The sequence below is a fragment of the Ovis canadensis genome, chromosome 5 (genome assembly GCF_042477335.2).
Source record: "Ovis canadensis isolate MfBH-ARS-UI-01 breed Bighorn chromosome 5, ARS-UI_OviCan_v2, whole genome shotgun sequence".
NCBI classification, from domain to species: Eukaryota; Metazoa; Chordata; class Mammalia; order Artiodactyla; family Bovidae; genus Ovis; species Ovis canadensis.
The window spans coordinates 19,770,065-19,790,243 of NC_091249.1; the positions used below are offsets into that span (position 1 = coordinate 19,770,065).

The window sequence follows — 20,179 nt, forward strand, 5'->3', positions numbered from 1 at the left end:
GGCCCCTAGGGAGGCCCTCACACCTGTGGTTAAACGCAGGGAGTGGAGGACCCCAGAGCTGACACCACCCGCTGGCTTCTGAGGTTAGTGAGCCATAAACCCCCGCTCCGCTCCTGCCCAGCTGCGTGACCTTGGCTAAGTGCTAACCCTCTCTGGGCCTCTCTCTCTGTCCGTGGGGGTGGGGGTCAGAGAAGAAGAGAGAAGAGTCTCGAGCTCCAAAAAGCAGGCGCTCAAACGCACAGTAGGCTGGCAGGTGGGGGTTTCCTTCTACTCCGCCGCAAGGCCGGCCAGGGGAATCCCTGCCACAGACTGGGAGAGGAAGACCGGGGGGAGGGGGAGGAAGTGGGGAGGGGGCACTGGGACCAGTCCTCCCCCTCCCCAGCACACTGAGGGCCGCGCAGGAGGGTCTGCATGTCTCCACCCTCACCTCCGTGGGAGGATGTCTCCGCATCCCAAATTCCGGGAGCGGAAGCCCCCTTCTCCAGGGTCGGGGGCCCTGGAGCTGACTCGGGGCTTGGTATTGAGTGGCGAGAGGGATGGAAGGGGGTTTCCTTCCCTTCCGCAGCTCCTGCTTTGAATTCTCCGAGTCGGGCAAACCCTGACCGAGACTCCCACCGAGGAGACGGCGAGCGCCGCGGAGACCTCCACCCTGTAACCCACCCCTCTACTGCCTACTCACCGGCCGGAGTCGGCCGCGGCAGCTGGAGCCCCAGCGCCTGGCCCGAGCGCGAAGACAAGTGCCCGGCCGGGCAAGGGCGTGTGAGCCGGGAGGGAGTGTGCGCGCCGCCGCAGAGCTGACCCCCTCCCCGCCGTTCCGGGCCCCGCCCCGCCGCCCGGGGAGGGGGCGCAGACCGCGCCGAGGGAGAGGCAACCGGCGGCTGCCACCGCGCGCCCCCCTCCCCCGCCACGCTGCTCTAGAAGCGGGGGGCGGGAATCCCCGTCTCGCGCAAGCCCCCTCCCCGCAGGGGCGTGCCAGCAAATCTCCGACCAGGTTCCAAGAGCCGAGAGGACCCTCTGCCGCCGCTGGCCCGCGGCGCTCATTTTTTAGGTGGGGAAACTGAGACCCGGGGCGGGGGGAGCCCCTGGCCTGGGTCCAGCGACCCAGCAGCACAGAAGACAGCTGTCCCCGCCCTCCCAATCCCCGGGGACCGCTCCCGGGATCGGGGGAAGAAGCCGAGGCCAGGGCGACAGAGAAAGGCTATTAAGCGCCCCCCCTCCACGAACCTTGAGTGGGACCCGGGGGCTCCAGGGGGAATCGGGGGTTTGGGGCAGCTGGTGATGCTGCCCGGGCTGGAAGGTCCCAGCGAGGGAGGGGAGACCCGGGATGTCCAGAAAACTAACCACAGTAAACTTCTCCGTATTACTGTTGCGTCGTGATACCCTGAAACCAGCCCTCTTAAATGCAGGATGCCGGGACCCCGCTGAACGTGAAAGGAAGAGGCCTGGATGGCAGGGTTTGTGAAGGTCACTGCCAAATGAGAACAATGCGGCTACCGAGGTCTGGGTCACTAGAGGATGGGGTACTGAGTCTAGGGCTCAGTCCTCTGATGACCTTGGCTCTACGCAAGCCCCTCTCCGAGTCTTGTTTCCCGGAGGGTCTGGACTGGACAGTGCCCACCTCTGGGGTCCCTCCAGCTCTCGGGAATCTGTAGGGCTGCCGGCTACGTTTTGCTGGTCTCCTGCAACTTTCCCCTTACCTCCAGGAAGCGTGGCGCCCTCCCAAAGACCACTGTCTTCGCCCGCTGCCCCCGCAGCTCCGCCCGCCCCGTCTCTGAACCCCCCACCCACCTTCCACCTGGGCCTGGGGTGTGGGGAATTTCCTCTCGGGAGCCAGAAGGTTTCTACGAGCCTACATCCCTTTTTTCGCTGTCCTCCCCCCCCCCTTTTCTTCCATTCATTCTAAAAATAGCCCTCCCTCTCCAACCCCCCCCTCCCCCTCTCCGGGCCGGGAGCGTCTCGTGAAAGGTACTGTGCTCTCGGGAGGGGTCCCGAGGCGGGGATCCCGCGGTGCGGGAGGGGCTGGGGGAGGCGACTCGCGGAGGCGAATGGGTAGGGGGAGGCGACTGGGAACGCTTTCTTCCCCCTTCCCATTATGTGTGTGTAAGCCGCGCTCAGAGGGAGCCGCCAGCGTGACCGTGCCCATGTGTGGAGGGAAAGAGAACAAAGCGGCGGGGGGCCTCCGGGGTCTGCATTGTGTGGGCAGAGAGAGGGAGGGCTGCGGGAACCGCGGGAACTCCACAGAGGAGGGGCCTCACCCTGCACTTCTCAGGGGTGACTTCCAGCGCGTGGGAGGATGCTGAGGCCCCTGTGAGAGTCCAGAACTGGTGACAGGACACGCGTCATTTGGGGTGTCCCCCGCCCCTGAACCCCACCATTGCCCTGGAGAAGCCCCGGAACGCCCCCTCAGTCCCGCAGCTCATGTATCCCCAGTGTCATCCCACTGTCCCTTCTCTGATGCAGCCACATAATTCCATCGTCAACCATGTGACTGGTCACATCCTGCCCCACATTACCGGCCACCTCCTCCCTGAACCAAAAGGATGATCCTCGTTCTTCCCCTCTTGCAAGGCCCACGTGGTCTGGTCTCACCCCAGCTTTTCAGCTGCCACCCTGTCCAGCCTCGGGGCCTTTGCATCTGCTGCCCCTTCTGCCAGGATCACCCTTTCCCAGCTCTCCTCACCCCCTATTGTCTTTCAGAAGCCCGGTCCAATGTCACCTCCTGCCTAGAGGCCTTCCTTATCTGGGCACATCAGCCTAGTTTGCTGTCCTCAATCCCTAGTGGAAGCGGTCGTCACTTACTCACCTTTGGCTTCCCCAGAAATGGGGAAGGGGAAAATGGGGGGCCCAGTGCCACCTGGGCCTGGCTGATGAGAGGAGAGGTGCAACTCTGACCTAAGACCACCCCAGAAGTTACCCAGCTCCAAATAAAGGGATGGCATCATCCTCTGCCCAGTGACCCACCCCCAGGAAGCACCCCTAGGACATGGCACAAAAGATCCAGGATCTGATTCTGCAGGGGTATTGCCTAGGACACTGAAACTATAAACATAGTCAGGGCTCAAATGTTTCCCTTCTGAGGACTGCTGGTTTCCAGAATAACATGCCTCTGGGAAAAGTGATCCATGAGACCGAGTTTTTGGCCTGTTGGGCAGAAGCCAGGCAGGAGGTGCAACTGAGTGTTCGGATGGCAAACAGATATGAAGGGCAAAGATGAGAAGTGGGGATTGGGGGAGGCATCGAGGGGCAGCCTAGGGCCAGGGACTGACCTTTTCTGTTATTAGCTTTCCTATAATGTTTTATCATCTTACTTGTTTTCAAAACCAAGGAGGAGGATGAAAGGCAAATTACTTTGTTGGAGGGTACAAAAGCTCAGACAGGGTGTGTGTGCCTCTAAGGTACGAAAAATGAAGCTGTGTTGAAGAATCAAATACTACCCCCAGGACTTGCCTCCATAAAATTACCCTGCAAAAATTTTCTACGTATCTACTATATGCTTATGTGCCCAGAGATTGAGGGGAAGCCTGGTGTAGGAGGGTCCTGGGTCTCAGGCTTGAGAGTAAGGAGCCCTAGAGGTTCCAGGAGAAGGAGGTGATGGCAGCTGGGATAGGCAGACATTAAATCATCTCAGCAGGATCAGGCCCATGGCAGAGAGTTTGGAGGGGCTTTAGGAGTTGAGAGAGACAGAGACAGCCACCCAGAGAGACAAAGAGAGAAGGCGGTGGAGGTGCCATGCCTTTGCTCATTGTATTGCTTGGCTAGGACTCCACCTCAGGGTGGTGTTCGAAGCCAGGATGGGAGATGGCAGGGGAGGGCACCAGTGTGCAGGCCTGTGGGGCACCAGAGAGCTAAGAAACAAAGGAATCATCTATCTGAGAGGTCCCAGGGGCTTTCAGAAAGGCTCAAGGGACAGGCAGGGGATGGGATTGGCCGGGAGGAGGAGGAAGTGGTCCGACCAAAATTAGAGCTGCTAGTAAAACCAGTGCACGGAATGGGCCACACTTAGAATAAAAATTATTCCATTGCTTAACTGAAAGTCAAGTTCAACTGGTGTGTCCTGTACCTTTTCTTCTTCTTCTAAATCTGGAAATCTTAGATCCAGATTTCCTGGCTCAGCAAACCTGGGGTTTGCAGGTTGGCGGCTGGGGTGGTGCCTTGAAGGTGTTCGTCCCCTCCCCGTAGCCACCCCTATACCCTACCGTGTTCCCTTCATAAGCTTCTCTTTGTTCCCCTCATACTGACCATGTCCTTTAGCTGCTCCCCCTGTTCCTCCTCCCTTCTCCTCCGTTGTTCCCTTTCCTCTACTATCTTCCTCATTAATCCCTCCTCCGACCTCATCCAGTACCCCTCTCCCCACCACCTCTACCCTTTCCCGTGCCCCCCTACCTTCTCAGGCACCCACTCCGCCTCCTCTTTCCACCACCATTCTCCCCCGTTCCCCAGCCCCTCTCTCCGCGATCATTCTCTTCCCTGGCACCCACCTTCTCCAACCATCCCCACACACCGCCCCCCGCATCGATCCCCCCCAGGCGCACGAAGGGGAACCCCGGCCGCAGGCGCGGAGCCCCACGCAGGCGCAGAAACACCCGGTTTCCCCGAGGCTGCCGCCGCCCCCGCACTGCGGCCAGCGCGCCGGGTTGCCAAGGCGACGGCGAGAGCGGGAACCTGGGGAAGCCCCCACGCTCGCTCCCTCCCCCGCCCACGCCTCAGCAAACCCCACTCCAGTTTGAGCCGGTTTCCCCGCCCCGCCCCCAGTGCGCAGTGCGGCAGGTGAGGATTCCCTGGCCCACAGGGCGGGGGTCGGGCAGGGGTCGACGCATGCGCGCCGTGCGCGGCTTTTCCCTCCCCGACTCGAGCGCTACGGGAAAGCCCTGGCGCTGTAGTGACAACCCCTGCGCAGGCGCAGTGAGTGTCCGGCGTCCCCGCGGCCCCGCCCAGTCGTCCTGGCAACGCGTGGAGCGGGCTGGGAGCGCGCGGAACTCCGGTCTCACGCCCCCTCCCGCGCACTGCGGCGAAGCCGGGGATTCCCTGTGGCCTGCGCGCATGCGCGAGCCCGGGATTCCGCGGGGGTGGGACCAGAAGATAGAAGTTTGTTTGAAACAGTCTTTGTTACCGCCGTCTTTGTGTCTGCGGAATGAAGGCAGTCCTCCTAGCTCCTGTCCTGAGCCATTCCCCTACAAGTCCCCAGCAGAGCTTGCCACGCACAGCTCTGGTACTTTTTCTACTCTGCTCACACATCACTATGGCTCTCCTTCGCCCTGGGGTAAAGCCCCATTCATCCCACCCTTGGCATCCAAGGCCCTATAGGCTCGGCTTGCTTCTTCCCTCCGATTACTCATCACTGGTTCCAGACTTTCCCTAATTCCTGGCTACAACAAATACCCCAAACCTGGCCATGCAGGAGGCTCCTTTGCCAAGCCTTCTTCAGGATCTGCCCTTCCTAGGCACCATCTCCTAGATTCTCGAGGTGGCCTAAGCTTAGATACTGTTTTCAGTCCTATTTTATATAGGAGGAACCAGGCTCAGACCCATTAAGGCCTTGATCTAAGGCCCCCAGAGGTAAAGAGGCAGAGGCCTCCCTTTGTGGGGAGCCATCTGAGCTTCTCTGTTACTCAGTTGATACCTTCGAGCCCTAATTCTGGGCCCCACCTCCACACTGCTGACTGAGTGCTTTCTGAGTATGTGACACAGGCAGGCGCCTTTCTTTTTCCATCTAGAAAGAGGATCAGTGTAACAGGGGGCTGTCCCCAGGGTTCAGTGAAATGACATTTGTTGTTCAGTCGCAACAAATGGTTGTCTGACTCTGCAACCCAATGGACTGCAGCATGCCAGGTTTCCCTGTCCATCACCATCTCCCAGACCTTGCTCAAACTCGTGTCCATTGAGTTGGTGATGTCATCCAACCATCTCATCCTCTCTTGTCCCCTTCTCTTCCTGCCTTCAATCTTTCCCAGCATCAGAGTCTTTTCAATGAGTCAGCTCTTTGCATCATGTGGCCAAAGTATTGGAGCTTCAGCTTCAGCAACAGTCCTTCTAATGACTATTCCGGATTTATTTCCTTTAGGATGAACTGGTTTGATCTCCCTGCTGTCCAAGGGACTCTCAAGAGCCTTCTCCAACACCACAGTTCAAAACCATCAGTTTTTCGGTGCTCAGGCTTTGTTATGTTCCAAATCTCACATCCACACGTGACTATTGGAAAAACCATAGCTTTGACCATACAGACCTTTGTAGGCAAAGTAATATCTTGCTTTTTAATATGCTGTCTAGGTTTGTCATAGCGTTTTTCCCCAGGAGTAAGCGTCTTTTAATTTCATGGCTGCAGTCACTATCTGCAGTGACTTTGGAGCCCAAGAAAATAGTTTCTCACTGTTTCCATTGTATCCCCATCTATTTGCCATGAAGTGATGGGGTCGGATGCCATGATCTTCGTTTCTTGAATGCTGAGTTTTAAGCCAGGTTTTTCACTCTTTTTCACTTTCATCAAGAGGAACTAAAGTTCCTCTTGGCTTTCTGCCATAAGGGTGGTGTCACCTGCGTAACTGAGGTTATTGATATTTCTCCCAGCAATCTTATCATGTGCTAGGCCAGGGTCCAGCATCCAGAGGATGTTTCTCACAGCTGGTCCAGTCCCCGACACCCCCCACCCTCAATGCTCCTCTCCAGACTCTGCTCCCTGAACAGCTCCTGCCCTCAAACCCCGTGGGATCTTCCTGAGGTCCTTCCTGGACCCCTCACATGCCTCTAGTCCTGCCTCAAGAGTTGGCTCCTGAGGAAATCCCCAAACTAAGCCAGTGCTCAGTATGTATGTTGGTTAGTTTTTATGTCAGCTGCTATTGTTTCAGGCTCCTGCTATACTGCACTTCAGCTGTACTCGATCATTAAAGGCACCCCACCCCTGGCCCCGTTGAACTAGGAAGCCCTGTGTCTCAATTTTCCCCTCTGGAAATGGGTATCACAGGGACTTCCCTTGTGGCTCAGTTGGTAAAGAACTCGCCTACCAATGCAGGCAGACCTAGGTTCGATCCTTGGGTCAGGAAGATACTCCAGTATTCTTGCCTGAGAAATCCCATGGACAGAGAAGACTGGTGGGTTACAGCACAGGGGGTTGCAAGAGTCAAACATGACTAAGTGACTAACCAATAACAACTCTGTAGGAGATGTGACCTCCAGGCCTTTGCACATGTGGTTTCTTCAGCCTTTTCTGCCCCTTGTCAGTGTGGAGAAGTCCCATACTTCAAGGCCCTCCCCTCATGAAGCCTTTTACCCCTCTACTTCCAGGCAGAGCCCGGCTCCCTTTGGCTCAGCCATGACCCCGCACAGATGGGGCCATCTATAAAGATCTGCATCTGAGACCTGATGTCTGGGAGATGAAGCATTCTTGGCAGGAAGAACTATGCATGTAGGCCATGAGGGGTAACAAGCCTGCTGTGCTGGAGAAGCTGAGAACAAGCAGATGATGGGGCTGGAGCTGGAGGGTGGCGGAGGGTGAGGGGATGGGGGCCAATGGTGCAGAGAGGAAGTCACTTGGGTGGAAGCCCATACTAATGACATAGTAAATGCCTGGACCCTGCCCCACACTCGGGCCCTGCCCCACACACTTGGGCCCATCTCCCAGCTGTCCTTCCTCTCCACTGGCTCCCTGAGGTCAACTAAGCCTTAGGAAGCCAAAACCAAGTTGAGCTCTCACCCAGCCCTTCCGCCTCCGACTGGACACTCATTCCTACCCAGATCCACCTGCCCACTCCAGCTTCCAGGGCCTTGCCTGCCCAGTGCCCTGCCTCTGCAATGGAATCTGACTCATTTCCCACAAACGCCTGCTCTAAAGAAACCCTCCACCAGAAAGCCTGCCCAGGACTTGACCCAGATGCCTCCCGTGTTGGAATAACAGCAGAGCAGCCTACATCTCCTGACCTCAACACAGTATGTGACCTGGCTGCTGATTCAGGACCAGAATCTGAGGATGCCAACAACTCACCTCCAACTCTCCTCTGGTTCTATCTCTGCAGTACTGTGTGACCTGAAGCCAGTGCCTCAACCTCTCTGAGCTACCCCTTTGCAGCAACCCAGCAAAGCTTCCAAGAGATAATGGTATAGTCCTCTCACTGGACCACTGGCCCAGGCAGAAGCAGAACACTGTCTGCTCTACACTATCTCACCTAGCCTGCTAGGACAGGAGCGCTTTGGGGGCCCCCTCGTTCCAGCTCTCCTCTCCCACCCCCCCCCCCCCTCATGCATCGACCCATACCCACGTAGACTTCAAGTGCACACTCTGCCTCACCGGCCACCTTTATTAGGCACTCGGCCCCAGGATTCTGGCGCGCGCAGGAAGGGCAGGGGTGTCACTGCAGCAGGGGCCCTGTAGCGGGAGATGTGGCCAGTGATGCCACCGAGCCCCTAGGACACACGCCATGGCCCCAGATATCTCTGTAGCCCTTGGAGCTGACCCAGCGGGATGGCGTGTGGGATGGCGACCCTGGCCGCCTGCGCGGGCGGCTCCTCCAGTTCCAGGCTCACTTGGGGGTGTTGAAGGGCACCGCCCGCTGGTTCATGGGATTATCCGGTGAGCGCAGCCACTCCTTTTTGAGCATCTGCTTCAGCTGCGACAGCCGCATATTGGGATTTTCTTGCTTAAGCCGCGGCAGCTGCGCCTCCTCAAAGGCAGTGAAGGCCGCCCGCATGCGGCGCTCCGGGTGTCTGTCCACCGCCTCCTCCGTCACGCTGGTGAAGACGCAGGCGTCAGGGGGGCTGGGGCGGGGGCTGGGGCGGGGGCTGCCCCGCCCCCGGGCCTAGCCCCACCCGAGGTTCAAGCCCCGCCCCCAAGGCCTAGGCTCTGCCGGGTACCTGAGCACAGCGATGGCGTCCTCGATGGTGCGCGCCTCCACGCTGCCCTCCTCCAGCACGCGGCGGTTCACGTTCTCCTCCAGCGGCACCTCCAAGTGGCTTTTGGCTTTCTCGGCTGCGGGCAGGAGCGGCAGGGGAACAGAGACATGAGCAGAGATGCTGAGTTCCAGGGAGATGAGACAGAACGGAAGGGACCAAGTAGGGGAGAAAGGGAGGCAGGCAGAGGATTGGATGGAAACGCGACCCCCTCCCCAAGTCCCACCTATCGGGGTGGGCCAGTCCTGCCCCTTAGCCCCCGACTTACTGCCCTGCAGCCCACCACTCAGGGGACGCCTCCTAAGCCGCTGCTGTCTCCTCGCCTCAGGGCATCACATCAGCCTTGGGGACCCGGGAGAGGACAAGCTAGGGTCGGGTGCGGCATAAGTAATTACACACGTGCGTGCCTATACCATCTGTGTTCAGAGCCAGACCTGCCGAGACCCCACCCTTGCAGAGCCCACACAGCTTCTCTGGACGTGAGGAGGAGGCCCTCTGGACTCAGTCCAGGGAGTGCGCCCACTGCCGCTCGTTTCTCAGGTAAAAGGGCAGCTCCAGCGTGGGCCCAGGCCCCACCTGGGTCAGGGCTTTCCTTGTGCTGATGGTCTCGGCGGAGAGTCTCCTCAATCTGGGCGCGGGTGACCTTGCTGGAGGCGGCCGCCCGGGGGGCCTTGCCACCCTTGAGCTTCGAGTCTTCCTCCTCCAGCAGCCGCTGCGTCTCCTTCTTGCGCTCCAGCTGCTCCAGGCGCCGCTTCTCCTTCTCCTCCTGAGGGATGGAGAGTCAGGCATGGATCCTGCCCCAGTGGCATGGGGTCCGGTTCGCATCCCAACCCATGTGATGGAGACTCTGCTGTGTGTTAGACACCATGCTGGTCGTAGGGGACACGGGAGCACCATGGGCCTACCTGGGGGCTCCCATCCTACATGTCTGTGGGAACCTTAGCCAAAGCAATGGGGTGGATGGCTCTAGAAGAAAAAGTGATGCCTAGGCTGGGGAAGAGGAGGGTCCTTAGTGGGAGGAATGGCAGGTCCAAAGGTCCTGAGGCAGGAACCACCTAGCATGACGGGGACAGCCAGAAGTTAAGAGTGGGGAGGGGAAGTGTGAAGGGAGAAGAGGTGGGGAGGGCAGAGGAGGGACCACGGGGAGCCTCAAGGGCATGGGGAAGGGTTTGTACTGGATTCCGAAGGCAACAGGAGCCACTCGAGGGTCTGAACCCATCTGCCAGCTGGGGCAGTGGTTCTTTTATGGGCCAGCAGACCTTGGGGAGGCACTGCTGAAGTGTTCCCAGCTGAGCGTCACAGAGGCTGGGGCTGCTCCCACGCTGGCTCCCCAGGAAGGTTCTGATGCCAGCTGGTCGAGGAGACGTGTGGCCTACAGTACTTGTCCTTGGCTGCTGGCCCTCCACTGCTCTGGGGACAGCAGGAGGTTCTGCTTCATTTGTAGTACGGTGGGGCCTCAGGCTTGAGATAGTCTCCTGCCGCCCACCCAGCACCCCCCCAGAGCGCTGTGCTGCAGGCATCCTCGCCTGCCCACCCACTGCCTGCAACTCTGCCACCCGCCCTCCGTGCCTTGGAGATGGTCTGTGTGCTTGGAGTGGCCCCTGTGACAGGACTAAGGGCCCCAGAAGAGGGGTTCCTGAGGACACGTACTGGGCCTCTGACCTCCAGCCTGCCTGACTGATAGGAAAGGAGGAAGGTTTAAAGGTCAAGGCTGTTTGGACACAGCTGCTGGGCTCCCACATCTGTGGTCAGGTGCCTAGGGTAGGGCCATTGAGCTCTGAGTCTCAGTTTCCCCACTGGTCCTCGTGAGGCTCCTGGACCGCTGCGTGGTGCATGTACAGCCCATGTGTACCCTGTCCACAACACAACCCTGCCTTAGGGCCTTTGCACTAGCTGTTCTCCCCCCTTGCAGCGCCACTGCCAGCCTCCTCTCCTGGTTAACTCTGGCTCCCCCTGAGCTCCTGGCTCCCTATCCACCTGCTCTACCGCATGGCTCTTTCCTGTGTCCCACAAATCCCTGTTTCCAGTCTTTCGATCATCTGGCTTATCCCAGAGGCAGGCCCTGGCCCAGCACACAGTATGTGCTTAAGTCAAAGTGTGCTGGACAAATGAATGAATGAATTCCAGAAGGCTCCAAGAACCCAGGAAGGGCATGCAGACTGTGGCCAGGAGTCTCTTGGGACATGGGACTGAGGAGGAAACATAAGCATTTACACTCTATGACATTCAGCAGAATTTTTCTGGAAAAGTCACTTGCAGTTTTTTACAAAGGGCAATTAACAATTGGCAGCATCTGGTGATGGGTGAAGGATGAGGCCACTGGTGGAATATTCCGGAGCCATCAAAAATGAGCCTCATAAATAATCGAGATGGAACCCAGAGAGTCACGTGCTTATCGCCGAGTTGCTTAATATGGAACAAATGGAGACAAAATGCTACCCTCCGGGCGGGGCGATGAATTACGGCCCAGCTTGAGGCCGATGCCTGGCAGCAGGGAGAAATCTGGCTGCAAGATCCCCCTTAACTGAGGACATGGCCTTTAGGGTATGGCACTGGGTGAGAAGAGCCTTTGGTGTCACATGGTGGCGGGGAGGGGGGGGAGTGGGGGTTGCTGCTTTTTTTAGTGCTTTAGAACAAACACGGATTTTCTTTTCATAGAAACTATCTTTTTAAAGCAACTGTCACGTAAGAAAGAGGGACCAGGTGTGCTCTGTAGACTGTGGGCCCCCTCACCCATCAGCAGGAAGAGGGATAAACAGAACCCAGAAAGTCAGCCAGTGGGGAAGAAGAACCATCAGAGGCTCCATGTAGAATACTCAGGGGGGAGAGTTCCCCAGTGGACTATTAGGATTCAGCACTTTTGCTGCTGTGGCAAAAAAAAAACAGGAGAGGGGACTGTCCGGGAGGGGCATGGGGCCTGGGAATGTTCTAGAGACCAGGGGCTGGCAAACTGTGGCCTGTTTTGGTTAAGTTGTGGTCTGTCCGCATTCGGTGGCCTCTGCTACAACCACAGGTCAAGTGGCCTTGAGTGCCCGTCTGGCCCCTACTGCCTTTCTGGTCTCCGCCTGTGCGTCCTTCCAGGTGTGCAACACAGGTGATGGGGCAGGCAGATGCTCCCTGGGCCACACCCCTGGGGCAAGGACACTCACTGCAAACCTGAAGGCAGACGCCCAGCCTGGCTCCAGTCCCCACTCACAGCCCTGTGCCTGGGGCTTCCTGCCTTGTCTGTGCCTCAGTTTCCTCACCTGGAGGATGGGAAGCCCAAGATGCAGGCCTGGGGAGGGCTCCTGTGCTGGGCTGGGCTGCTGCCTCTGGGGCTGTGGAAAGGTCTCTGGCTTTTCTGTCTAGATAACAGATCCTTGGCAGACGCTGGTTTTTCTTTTGGGTTTTAACTTTCCTGTGTTGTCAAAATGTTGAGTCAAAACAGACAGGGGCTCCCCTGGCAGTTTAGTGGGACTCTGCACTTCCACTGCAGGAGGCACGAGTTGGTAGGGCAACTAAGATCCTGTGAGCCACACCCCCCCCCCAAAAAAAAAGAAAAAGAAAATTGAAAGATGTCCATGGACTCAGAATGTAGCATGGGGGCGGGGTGATTGCGGGGGGAGGGAATCAGTGATATTCAATTCCAGCTAAAAACAAGGCAGGACTCGTCTTTCCCTACACAGAAAGACAGTGGGAAAACGCCACAAAAGCACCCAGGCTCTCCCAGAACTGGGCACGCACGCACGGATAGTGCGTCACCACTGCAAAGCTAGAGCCTGTTAGTCCTGGATCCTGGGACCCACCCAGGCGAGGAGGACAAGCGGCTTAGAATGGTTTCTGGCGCCACCTACTGGACCAAGTCAGCATCAGCCCTGAACCTTTCATCAATGAAGCACCCACTGTGTGCCAGGCACTGGGGCCCAGCAGAAGACAGTCAACCATCCCTGCCCTCTTGTGATTTTATAAACACCTGGAAGAACCGCGTCAGCAGGTCAGAAACGGGACCTATCAGTGTGTCTCAGCCTCGGCACCACTGGTGTGGAGCACCCTCCCGTAGCTCGGCCCACCGAATGCCCGCTGTAACAACTAAACCCGTCTCCAGCTGCTGCCAGGCGTCCTCTGCGTGCTCAAGGGTGAGGCACTGCCAGTCCTGTCTAATCCTGGCATCACATAAAGGAGAGAAACTAACCCGTGGAGGGCTTGTGATTCCCTAAACGTGCCAAACCCCGGCCTCCTCCGGGACCCTGCACAAGCCCTTGCCTCTGCTCCAGTCTCGCTCCCTGCCGCGCTCCACGTCCGTCCCGCCGCCTTCCGCCCGGGCCCCCACCTTGCGCTGCTCCTTCCTCATGACGTGTTTGTCCTCGTCCTTCCAGTACGCATCTTCCAGCTCCTTCTGTTTCTTGGCATCCGCCGCTGCCTTGGCCTCAGCCCTCCGTGCCCGGGCCGCTGCCGACTTGGTGTTCTCGCCCTGGAACTTCTTGGGCATCCCTCAGCAGGCTGTGAGACGAGGGCAGGGAACAGTGAGTCAAGGGCATCCACCGTCCAGAGCCTCACACTCACACCTGTGCAGCCGTGACCCCCTTGGGGCCTCAGTGGCTTCGTCTATAAAACCAGGGCTTCACACTCACTAATCTCTCTTTCAAAAAAACTGAGGTGAAGTTCACATAATACACAAGGAACCATCTCAAAGTGCCCAAGTCAGTGGTATTTAGCAGGTTCACAACACTGTGAAACCGTCACCTCTATTTAGTTTCAGAACATTTCCACCATCCCCAAAAGGAGACCTGACCCCATCAGCCACCACTCCACATCCCCCCTCCCCCAGAAACCACTCATCTGCCCTCTGTGGACTTGCCTCTTCCGCACTTCTTTCGCTTAGCATCATGGTTTCGAGGTTCATCCACGTTTGAGCATATGCCAGTGCTTATGTCTGAATAATATTCCACTATATGGACGGACCACGTTATGTTTATCCATCTGTCCACGATGGTGGACCTGTGGGTGGTTTCTACTTTTCAGCTCTTACAAGTCATGTTGCTGTAGATCCCTGTGGGCCAGTCTGAGAGGACCCTCCCACCCTGCAACCTCTGCGGCCTCACTCCTCTGATCCCACAGCTGAATGCCCCTCACCCTGGGTAAGCAGTTCCCCCCTGGCTAAGCAGAGCCCAGTGACCCAGCCCAGGCTTACATAGCCATGAGAAGTTCTAACAGCCGTAAAGCTGCTGTCCAGTGTGGGCGCCTGCTCTGTGTGAGCCCCGCGCAGGGAGCTGGGGTGATCACGATACACTCAAACGGGAGGAGCCACCTTCCCCACACCTGGCCCCCTACTAAGCATTTTATATGGCCCAATTTCATCAAGTGCTCCCAAAGCCTTAAACCGGCTTCTTAGGCAGCTCAGTGAATAAAGAATCTGCCTGCAATGCAGGAGATGTGGGTTCGATCCCTGGGTCAGGAAGATTCCCTAGGGGAAGGCATGGCAACCCACTCCAGTATTCTTGCCTGGAGAATCCCATGGACAGAGGAGCCTGGAGGGCTATAGTCCATTGGGTCGCAAAGAGTCGGACACGACTGAAGTGACTTAGCACACTGGCACACAACACAAAGTCTTAAACACAGGGACTGTCCTTATTCCCTTTTGAAGATGGGGAAGTCAAGGTACCTAGCCACGTTGCACAGAACTGAGCCTCGGGTCTCACCTCCAAAGGTGAGGAAGGGAAACCAAGAAATTAAGAGCACCCTCCTTCCAGAATGCTGACACAAGCACTGTGAGGTCATGGCAAAGCCTTCAGCTCTCCAAGCCTCAATTTGCCTCATCTGGGAAATGGGCTGGTGTTCCTCATTCCTGAGTCATTTTCTCCCCACTGAGAATCTCCAGCTCAGTCCCTTACTGAACCTTGGAGAAGTAGGCCCAGCAACCAAGAAAGAAGGGGAGAGAATGTGGAGTCCATCCTGACTCAGGACCACCAGGTGACCCACCCCCACAAACCTCCTAGCTGTGTGGCTTATGGAGGAGGGGAAATCTACCTCTGAGCCCCTCTGGAAACTCTTAACATCAGCTCCCACTTGCAGCAGTTGCAATGCTTTACACACAGTACCTTACTGAATTCTCACAACCCTGGCAGGTGACGGCCAAGCTGAGACCTGAAAGATGGACTGGAAGCAGCCCTGTGGGAATGAAGGGCTGAGACTCCTGGACCGAGGGCCCAGGATGTGCAAAGACCCTGTGGCAGGAAAGTCACGCACTAGAGAAAGCATGGAAGCCACTGAGGCCAGTGTGGGTGAGTCAAGAGTTAGGAGAAGGGAAAGATGGGGAGGGGAGGTGGGCGAGGAGAGAGAAGAAGGGAAGGGGGAGAGAGAGACTGGGAGGGAGGAGGAGGCAGGGAGTGCTGCGGGGGAGGGACGGAGGGGAGGGGACAGGGAAGGTGCTGCTGCTGCTACTGCTAAGTCACTTCAGTCGTGTCCGACTCTGTGCGACCCCATAGACGGCAGCCCACCAGGTTTCCCCGTCCCTGGGATTCTCCAGGCAAGAACACTGGAGTGGGTTGCCATTTCCTTCTTTTCCTTCCTTTCAGGCATGAAAGTGAAAAGTGACAGTGAAGTTGCTCAGTCGTGTCTGATCCTCAGTGACCCCATGGACTGCAGCCTTCCAGGCTCCTCCACCCATGGGATTTTCCAGGCAAGAGTACTGGAGTGGGGTGCCATTGCCTTCTCCGACAGGGAAGGTGAGAGGCTGATAGATCAGGATCTTAGGGGTAAGGAAGAATATTTTATTCTCTGGGCACCAGAGAACTTTTGGGCAGCTCTGAGCAGGTTATGAACATGTTCTGATTTATGCTGTCATGTGGGTGGGCGAGGGGCTGAGGGTGGCAGTCAAATGCTGAGCAAATTAGGATGGTGCTGTGGGCGGAGCCAGAGGTTTGGAGTCAGATGGAGCTGGGCAAAAACTGGAACGCTGACTGACCGATGTTGCAGTCTAAATTACGTCATCCCCTGCCAGCAGCAAGGCCAGGTACTTGTCTTCCGTTTTACAGAGGAAGGACCTGAGGCTTTGAGAGGGTGACATGCTCAAGGCCATCCCGTGGCTTAGTGGAGGGGCCCAGATTCCCACTCAGGCCCAGCCCCTCAGTCCCAACTTGGTCCTAAGCCTTGCCTCACCCCAGGCTGCCAGCTGGCCCTTCAGGGAACATCAAGGCAGATCAGGTCTCTGAGGCCGCTGGTGCCCCTGACACAGGGAGGTAGCCCCACCAGGCTGAGATGGGGGACTGAGTCCCACGGGGAAGAGCAGAGCAAAGTTGGCGAGATCAGCGGACCCAGGAGACTCTGGGTTGAGTCCTGGCTCTGCAGTTGTGGCTGACATGCTCCCCTTGAGCCTCAGCTTCCTCATCTGAGAAGCAGGGTTGATTACAGTCCCTCTATGCACAGGATGTAAGACCTGCCACGGCTGGGCTGAGTATGCCAGCCTGATCCTCATCCTGCTCCTGAGCCCCCTAACTCATTCACTACTGAGCATCTACAATGTACCCACCAGAAAACCTTTCTGGACTCCCCAGGAGAGCTCTAAGAAGTCGGTGGGGGTCACAGTTTCAGTTGAGGAAACTCCCCCATTTCGCCCTCACTCTCTCAGCAGCAGCCACACCAGCTGCCTTGCCTTTTTTCAAACCTACCACGCAGGTTCCTACCCCAGGGCCTTTGCACTTGCTGTGCCCACCACATTTGTTCCTCTTTTTACCCAGTTAATTCCAACTGAAACTTCAGGGGCCCAACTCCAAAGTGTTGCCACCTTCAGGAACCCCTTCTGGAAACTCCCCTTGACTCTCAGATGACAAACTTTCTCTTGAGGTACTTGTTTGGATTGCTATCTTATGTTCATTTACAGGATTATTGAACAAATGAAATTAAAAGATGCTTGCTCCTTGGAAGAAAAGGTATGAGAAACCTAGATAGTGTATTAAAAATCAGAGACATCACTTTGCCGACAAAGGTCCATACAGTCAAAGCTAAGGTTTTTCCAGCAGTCATGTATGGATGTGAGAGTTGGACTGTAAAGAAGGCTGAGCACCAAAGAATCGATGCTTTCGAACTGTGGTGTTGGAGAAGACTCTTGAGAGTCCCTTGGACAGGAAGAAAATCAAACCAGTCAATCCGAAAGGAAATCAACCCTGAATATTCGTTGGAAGGACTGATGCTGAAGCTCCAATACTGTGGCCTCCTGATGCGAAGAACTGACTCACTGGAAAACACCCTGATGCTGGGAGACACTGAAGGCAAGGGGAAAAGAGGGTGGCAGAGGATGAGACGGTTAGATATCATCACTGACTCAATGGCCATGAATTTGAGCAAACTCCAGGGGATAGTGAAGAACAGAGGAGCCTAGCCTGTTCCAGTCCATGGGGACTCAAAAATAGTCAGGCAAGACTGAACGACTGAACAACCATCTTCCCCACCAGGCTGAGAGCTCTGCAAGGGCAGGGCTGGGACTGCCTTGATCAGTGTCCTGTATAATGGGAGCTCAAAAAATGTTTTGAGCAAATGAATAAACAAGCATTTATTTCCAGGGTGCCCTCAGTATTTACTTCACACCCTGTGCTGTGTCCAAGCTCAGCTTCTCATTTCTCTTCCCACTCACTTTCCTCCCAGCCTCTGAGCCTCTTCTCTAGCTGTGCCTTCACCTGATATGCCCATCCCCCTCCTCCTGTGAAAACCCTGTCCACTCACAGCAACTCAGATGGGGCATCCCCTCCCCTCCCCGTGTTGCTTAAGACTCTGATTCCATCCCCAAACCTGAAAAGGGCTTTTTTGACCCCCTCCTTCAGGCCAAGACTGAAGTAGTTATGTCCCTCCAAAATTTACACGTTGATTTTGTGACTAACACTTACTGTAACTGTATTCAGAGACAGGACATCTGAGGAGGTGATAACGGGTAAATGAGGTCATAAGAGTGGAGTCCTAATCTAACAGAGATGGTGTCCCTTCAAGAAGAAAAAGACACCAGAATTTGCTCTCTTCACCCTGTGAGAACACAGTAAGGTGGCCATCTGCAATTCGGGAAGAAGCCCACACTAGGAACCAGACTGGTTGACAACTTGATCTTAGACTTCCTAGCCTCCACAACTGTGAGCAAATACATTTCTGCTGTTTAAGCCACCCAGTCAGTGGTATTTTGTTATAGTAGCCAGAGCTGATGAAAACAGACAGCTTTTCCTCTGTTTAATAAACACACACACACTTTGTCATTCAGTAAACATGCACTGCTGGATGGACAGGGAGGCGTGACCTGCTGTGGTTCACGGGCTGCAAAGAGTCAGACATGACTGAGCAACTGAACCTAACGTGCACTGCAGTACCTACTATGAGTGGGATGCTGCGGAAAGAGGCAGTGCTGATGGGCTTCCAGACTAAATGGCATTCCCAGGCTGGGTGGCATACAGACAACAGGAGTGTTAATTCCAGATGAGAGCTGTGATGGGGCAGGCAGGTGGCAGGGGAAGTCGGGAGGGAGCTTCTGACCCAGGGGGTGTCAAAGTGCTTCCTGAAGGAGACATCAAAGGAAAAACCTAAGGGTGTGGGGAGACCCAAGCCCCCAGTGGTCGGGGGGAGGCAGGCTGGGTAGAGCGGACTTCTATTCCAGGGTAATGGGAAGGTGCCAAGGACCTCAGAGCCCTCTGGGGCTGCTGAGGTGGTGAACGGACGACTGAGAAGCACGAAGCTCAAGCAGGAGGGTAAAGTAGGAAGCTCAAGTAGTTTTGGCTAAAGCAGGGAGTACACTTAGGAGGGAATCAAGACCCACGTGGTTGATTAGATGCGAAAGTAAGATAGAATAAAACATGAAACTCAACACCGCCTCCTCCAAGAAATCCTCCAGCTACCCCTTCTAGGCTCCTCCAGCCCGTCGTCCCTCTCTCCAGCTCCGATCCTACTGCATGAGGCCAGGGACGTCCGTACCCAGCTCTGTCACCCCCAAGCCTGTAAGCTGCTCAGGAGCACGACCAGAACTAAGTAGCTTCGAACACGACGCTGTCCCGCTGGATCTCAGTCGTCCGCTCCGGGAAATGGGGATAGCCCCCGCGGGAACCCGGGAGACTGGGAGTCGGAAGTGCGTTCGTCTCTGAGAACCCCACCTCCAGCCCTCCCGGGGAGGTGGTCTCAGGTCCTGCTACCCCGCGGGGCTCACCCGCACCCCGCCCCCCGGCTCCGCCCGCGCCGCCGCCGCTCCTACCTCCTTCCCCGGCGCCGGCCCGGTCGCACCTCCGTGACGTCACCGCGGGGCTTGCGCATCGACGCCCCCAGGCGGCGCGTGCTGATTACGTCTAGGCTTCGTCGCCATCTTGGTAGGGGAAATGCTGCGTTGATCTCCAATCCAAATCAAGGGCGTTAGCTCTTTGTTTTTGTCTTCAAAAAGCGACTATTTTATAAATCCTCGTCTCTTCCGCTCACTTCATATACTAACTAATCAGGAGAGGGGAGCAGAAACTACAAACTGGACCATTGTCCTTACCGAGATGGCCGTTGCCCAGAAGAAAAACGGCGTCCTCGGTTTCACACGAGGGTCTGGAGGCGTCAGTCCAGAGTTGCTTGGCCGGCAGGGCGCGCCAGAATCCGTGGTCCCCGCGTGGCCGGTATAAGCGCTTTGCTTGTGGAAGCCTCCTAGGCCCTTTGCCATCGCTTTGTGCCTGCTCCTACTCCCGTCTGCCTCCCTACTGCGAAGCTTAAGCGGTAGGGAGCAGAAGAAAGGGACAGAGAACCTAAAACGCTGCGCCGTCCAGGTCGAGGAAACAGGCTTACAGACCAGGAATGGAATTCGAGCAAAATGTAATCGAAGGACTCAACATTCCTAGTGAACCCTTCCTCTGGGATTGCTTTCCACCACCCCCGCACACACCTTACCCTTTTTATTCAGCAGTTAGGTTTGGGGCGGGGCGCAGTTTGTCGTAGGCACCTATACTTGATTTTCTGCAGTGTCCTCATCTATAAAAACGGTAGCAGTAGGGGTCTGAAAATGATTACACGGGGTCTAGCTATAGCGGGGATTTGGGGGATTTAGACAGGACGATTTAGGCAGGACCACAGAGTCCATTCTTCAAAAAGCAACACCAGTGACATTGCTGGGACCTAAGTGGGATTGTATATCTCCCTTGCTCTTCAGCCTCAGATGGTTCCCCACTGCCCTGCAGGACTCACCGCACCTTCCCATCTCATCTGCCGCCTCTTTATTCTCTCTCAGCTCCAGCCACACCAGGCTCCTTTCTCCGATTTGCCAGGCACAGTCCTGCCTCAGGGAATTCGCCAGTGCGATTCCCTCTGCCCCCAGCTGTCCCCATGG

General features: G+C 56.5%; 2 protein-coding genes across 3 annotated transcripts in view; both read right to left on the minus strand.

Moving 5' to 3' along the window:
- The window catches only part of KCNN1 (potassium calcium-activated channel subfamily N member 1), a 37,726-nt gene extending 36,842 nt beyond the window's left edge, over positions 1-884 (minus strand). The window contains exon 1 of the mRNA XM_069589076.1: positions 680-884. The gene's annotated coding sequence lies outside the window, so the exon portion shown is untranslated. The remainder of the gene's footprint in view (positions 1-679) is intronic.
- A 7,377-nt stretch (positions 885-8,261) lies between these two features.
- On the minus strand, positions 8,262-19,440 carry CCDC124 (coiled-coil domain containing 124). Of its 2 annotated transcripts, none has more exons than XM_069589077.1 (5): positions 19,076-19,440; positions 13,187-13,356; positions 9,454-9,643; positions 8,842-8,956; positions 8,262-8,718 (listed from the first exon to the last, which is right to left on the minus strand). In XM_069589077.1, the coding sequence occupies exons 2-5, from the start codon at positions 13,343-13,345 to the stop codon at positions 8,511-8,513; spliced, it is 672 nt and encodes a 223-aa protein (XP_069445178.1). In that variant the 5' UTR covers positions 13,346-13,356; positions 19,076-19,440; the 3' UTR covers positions 8,262-8,510. The 2 variants fall into 2 exon arrangements, with proteins under 2 accessions (XP_069445178.1, XP_069445179.1); XM_069589078.1 differs by lacking the exon at positions 19,076-19,440 and adding an exon at positions 13,715-14,609.
- Between the last annotated feature and the right edge of the window lie 739 nt (positions 19,441-20,179).

Coding starts and splice junctions, on each gene's coding strand:
- CCDC124 (XM_069589077.1), bottom strand. CDS start 13,345: ATGCCCAAGAAGTTCCAGGGCGAGAACACCAAGTCGGCAGCGGCCCGG. Junction 9,644..13,186: donor TGAGGAAGGAGCAGCGCAAG/GTGGGGGCCCGG, acceptor TCCATCCCTCAG/GAGGAGAAGGAGAAGCGGCG. Junction 8,957..9,453: donor CAAGGAAAGCCCTGACCCAG/GTGGGGCCTGGG, acceptor TCCTGCCCGCAG/CCGAGAAAGCCAAAAGCCAC.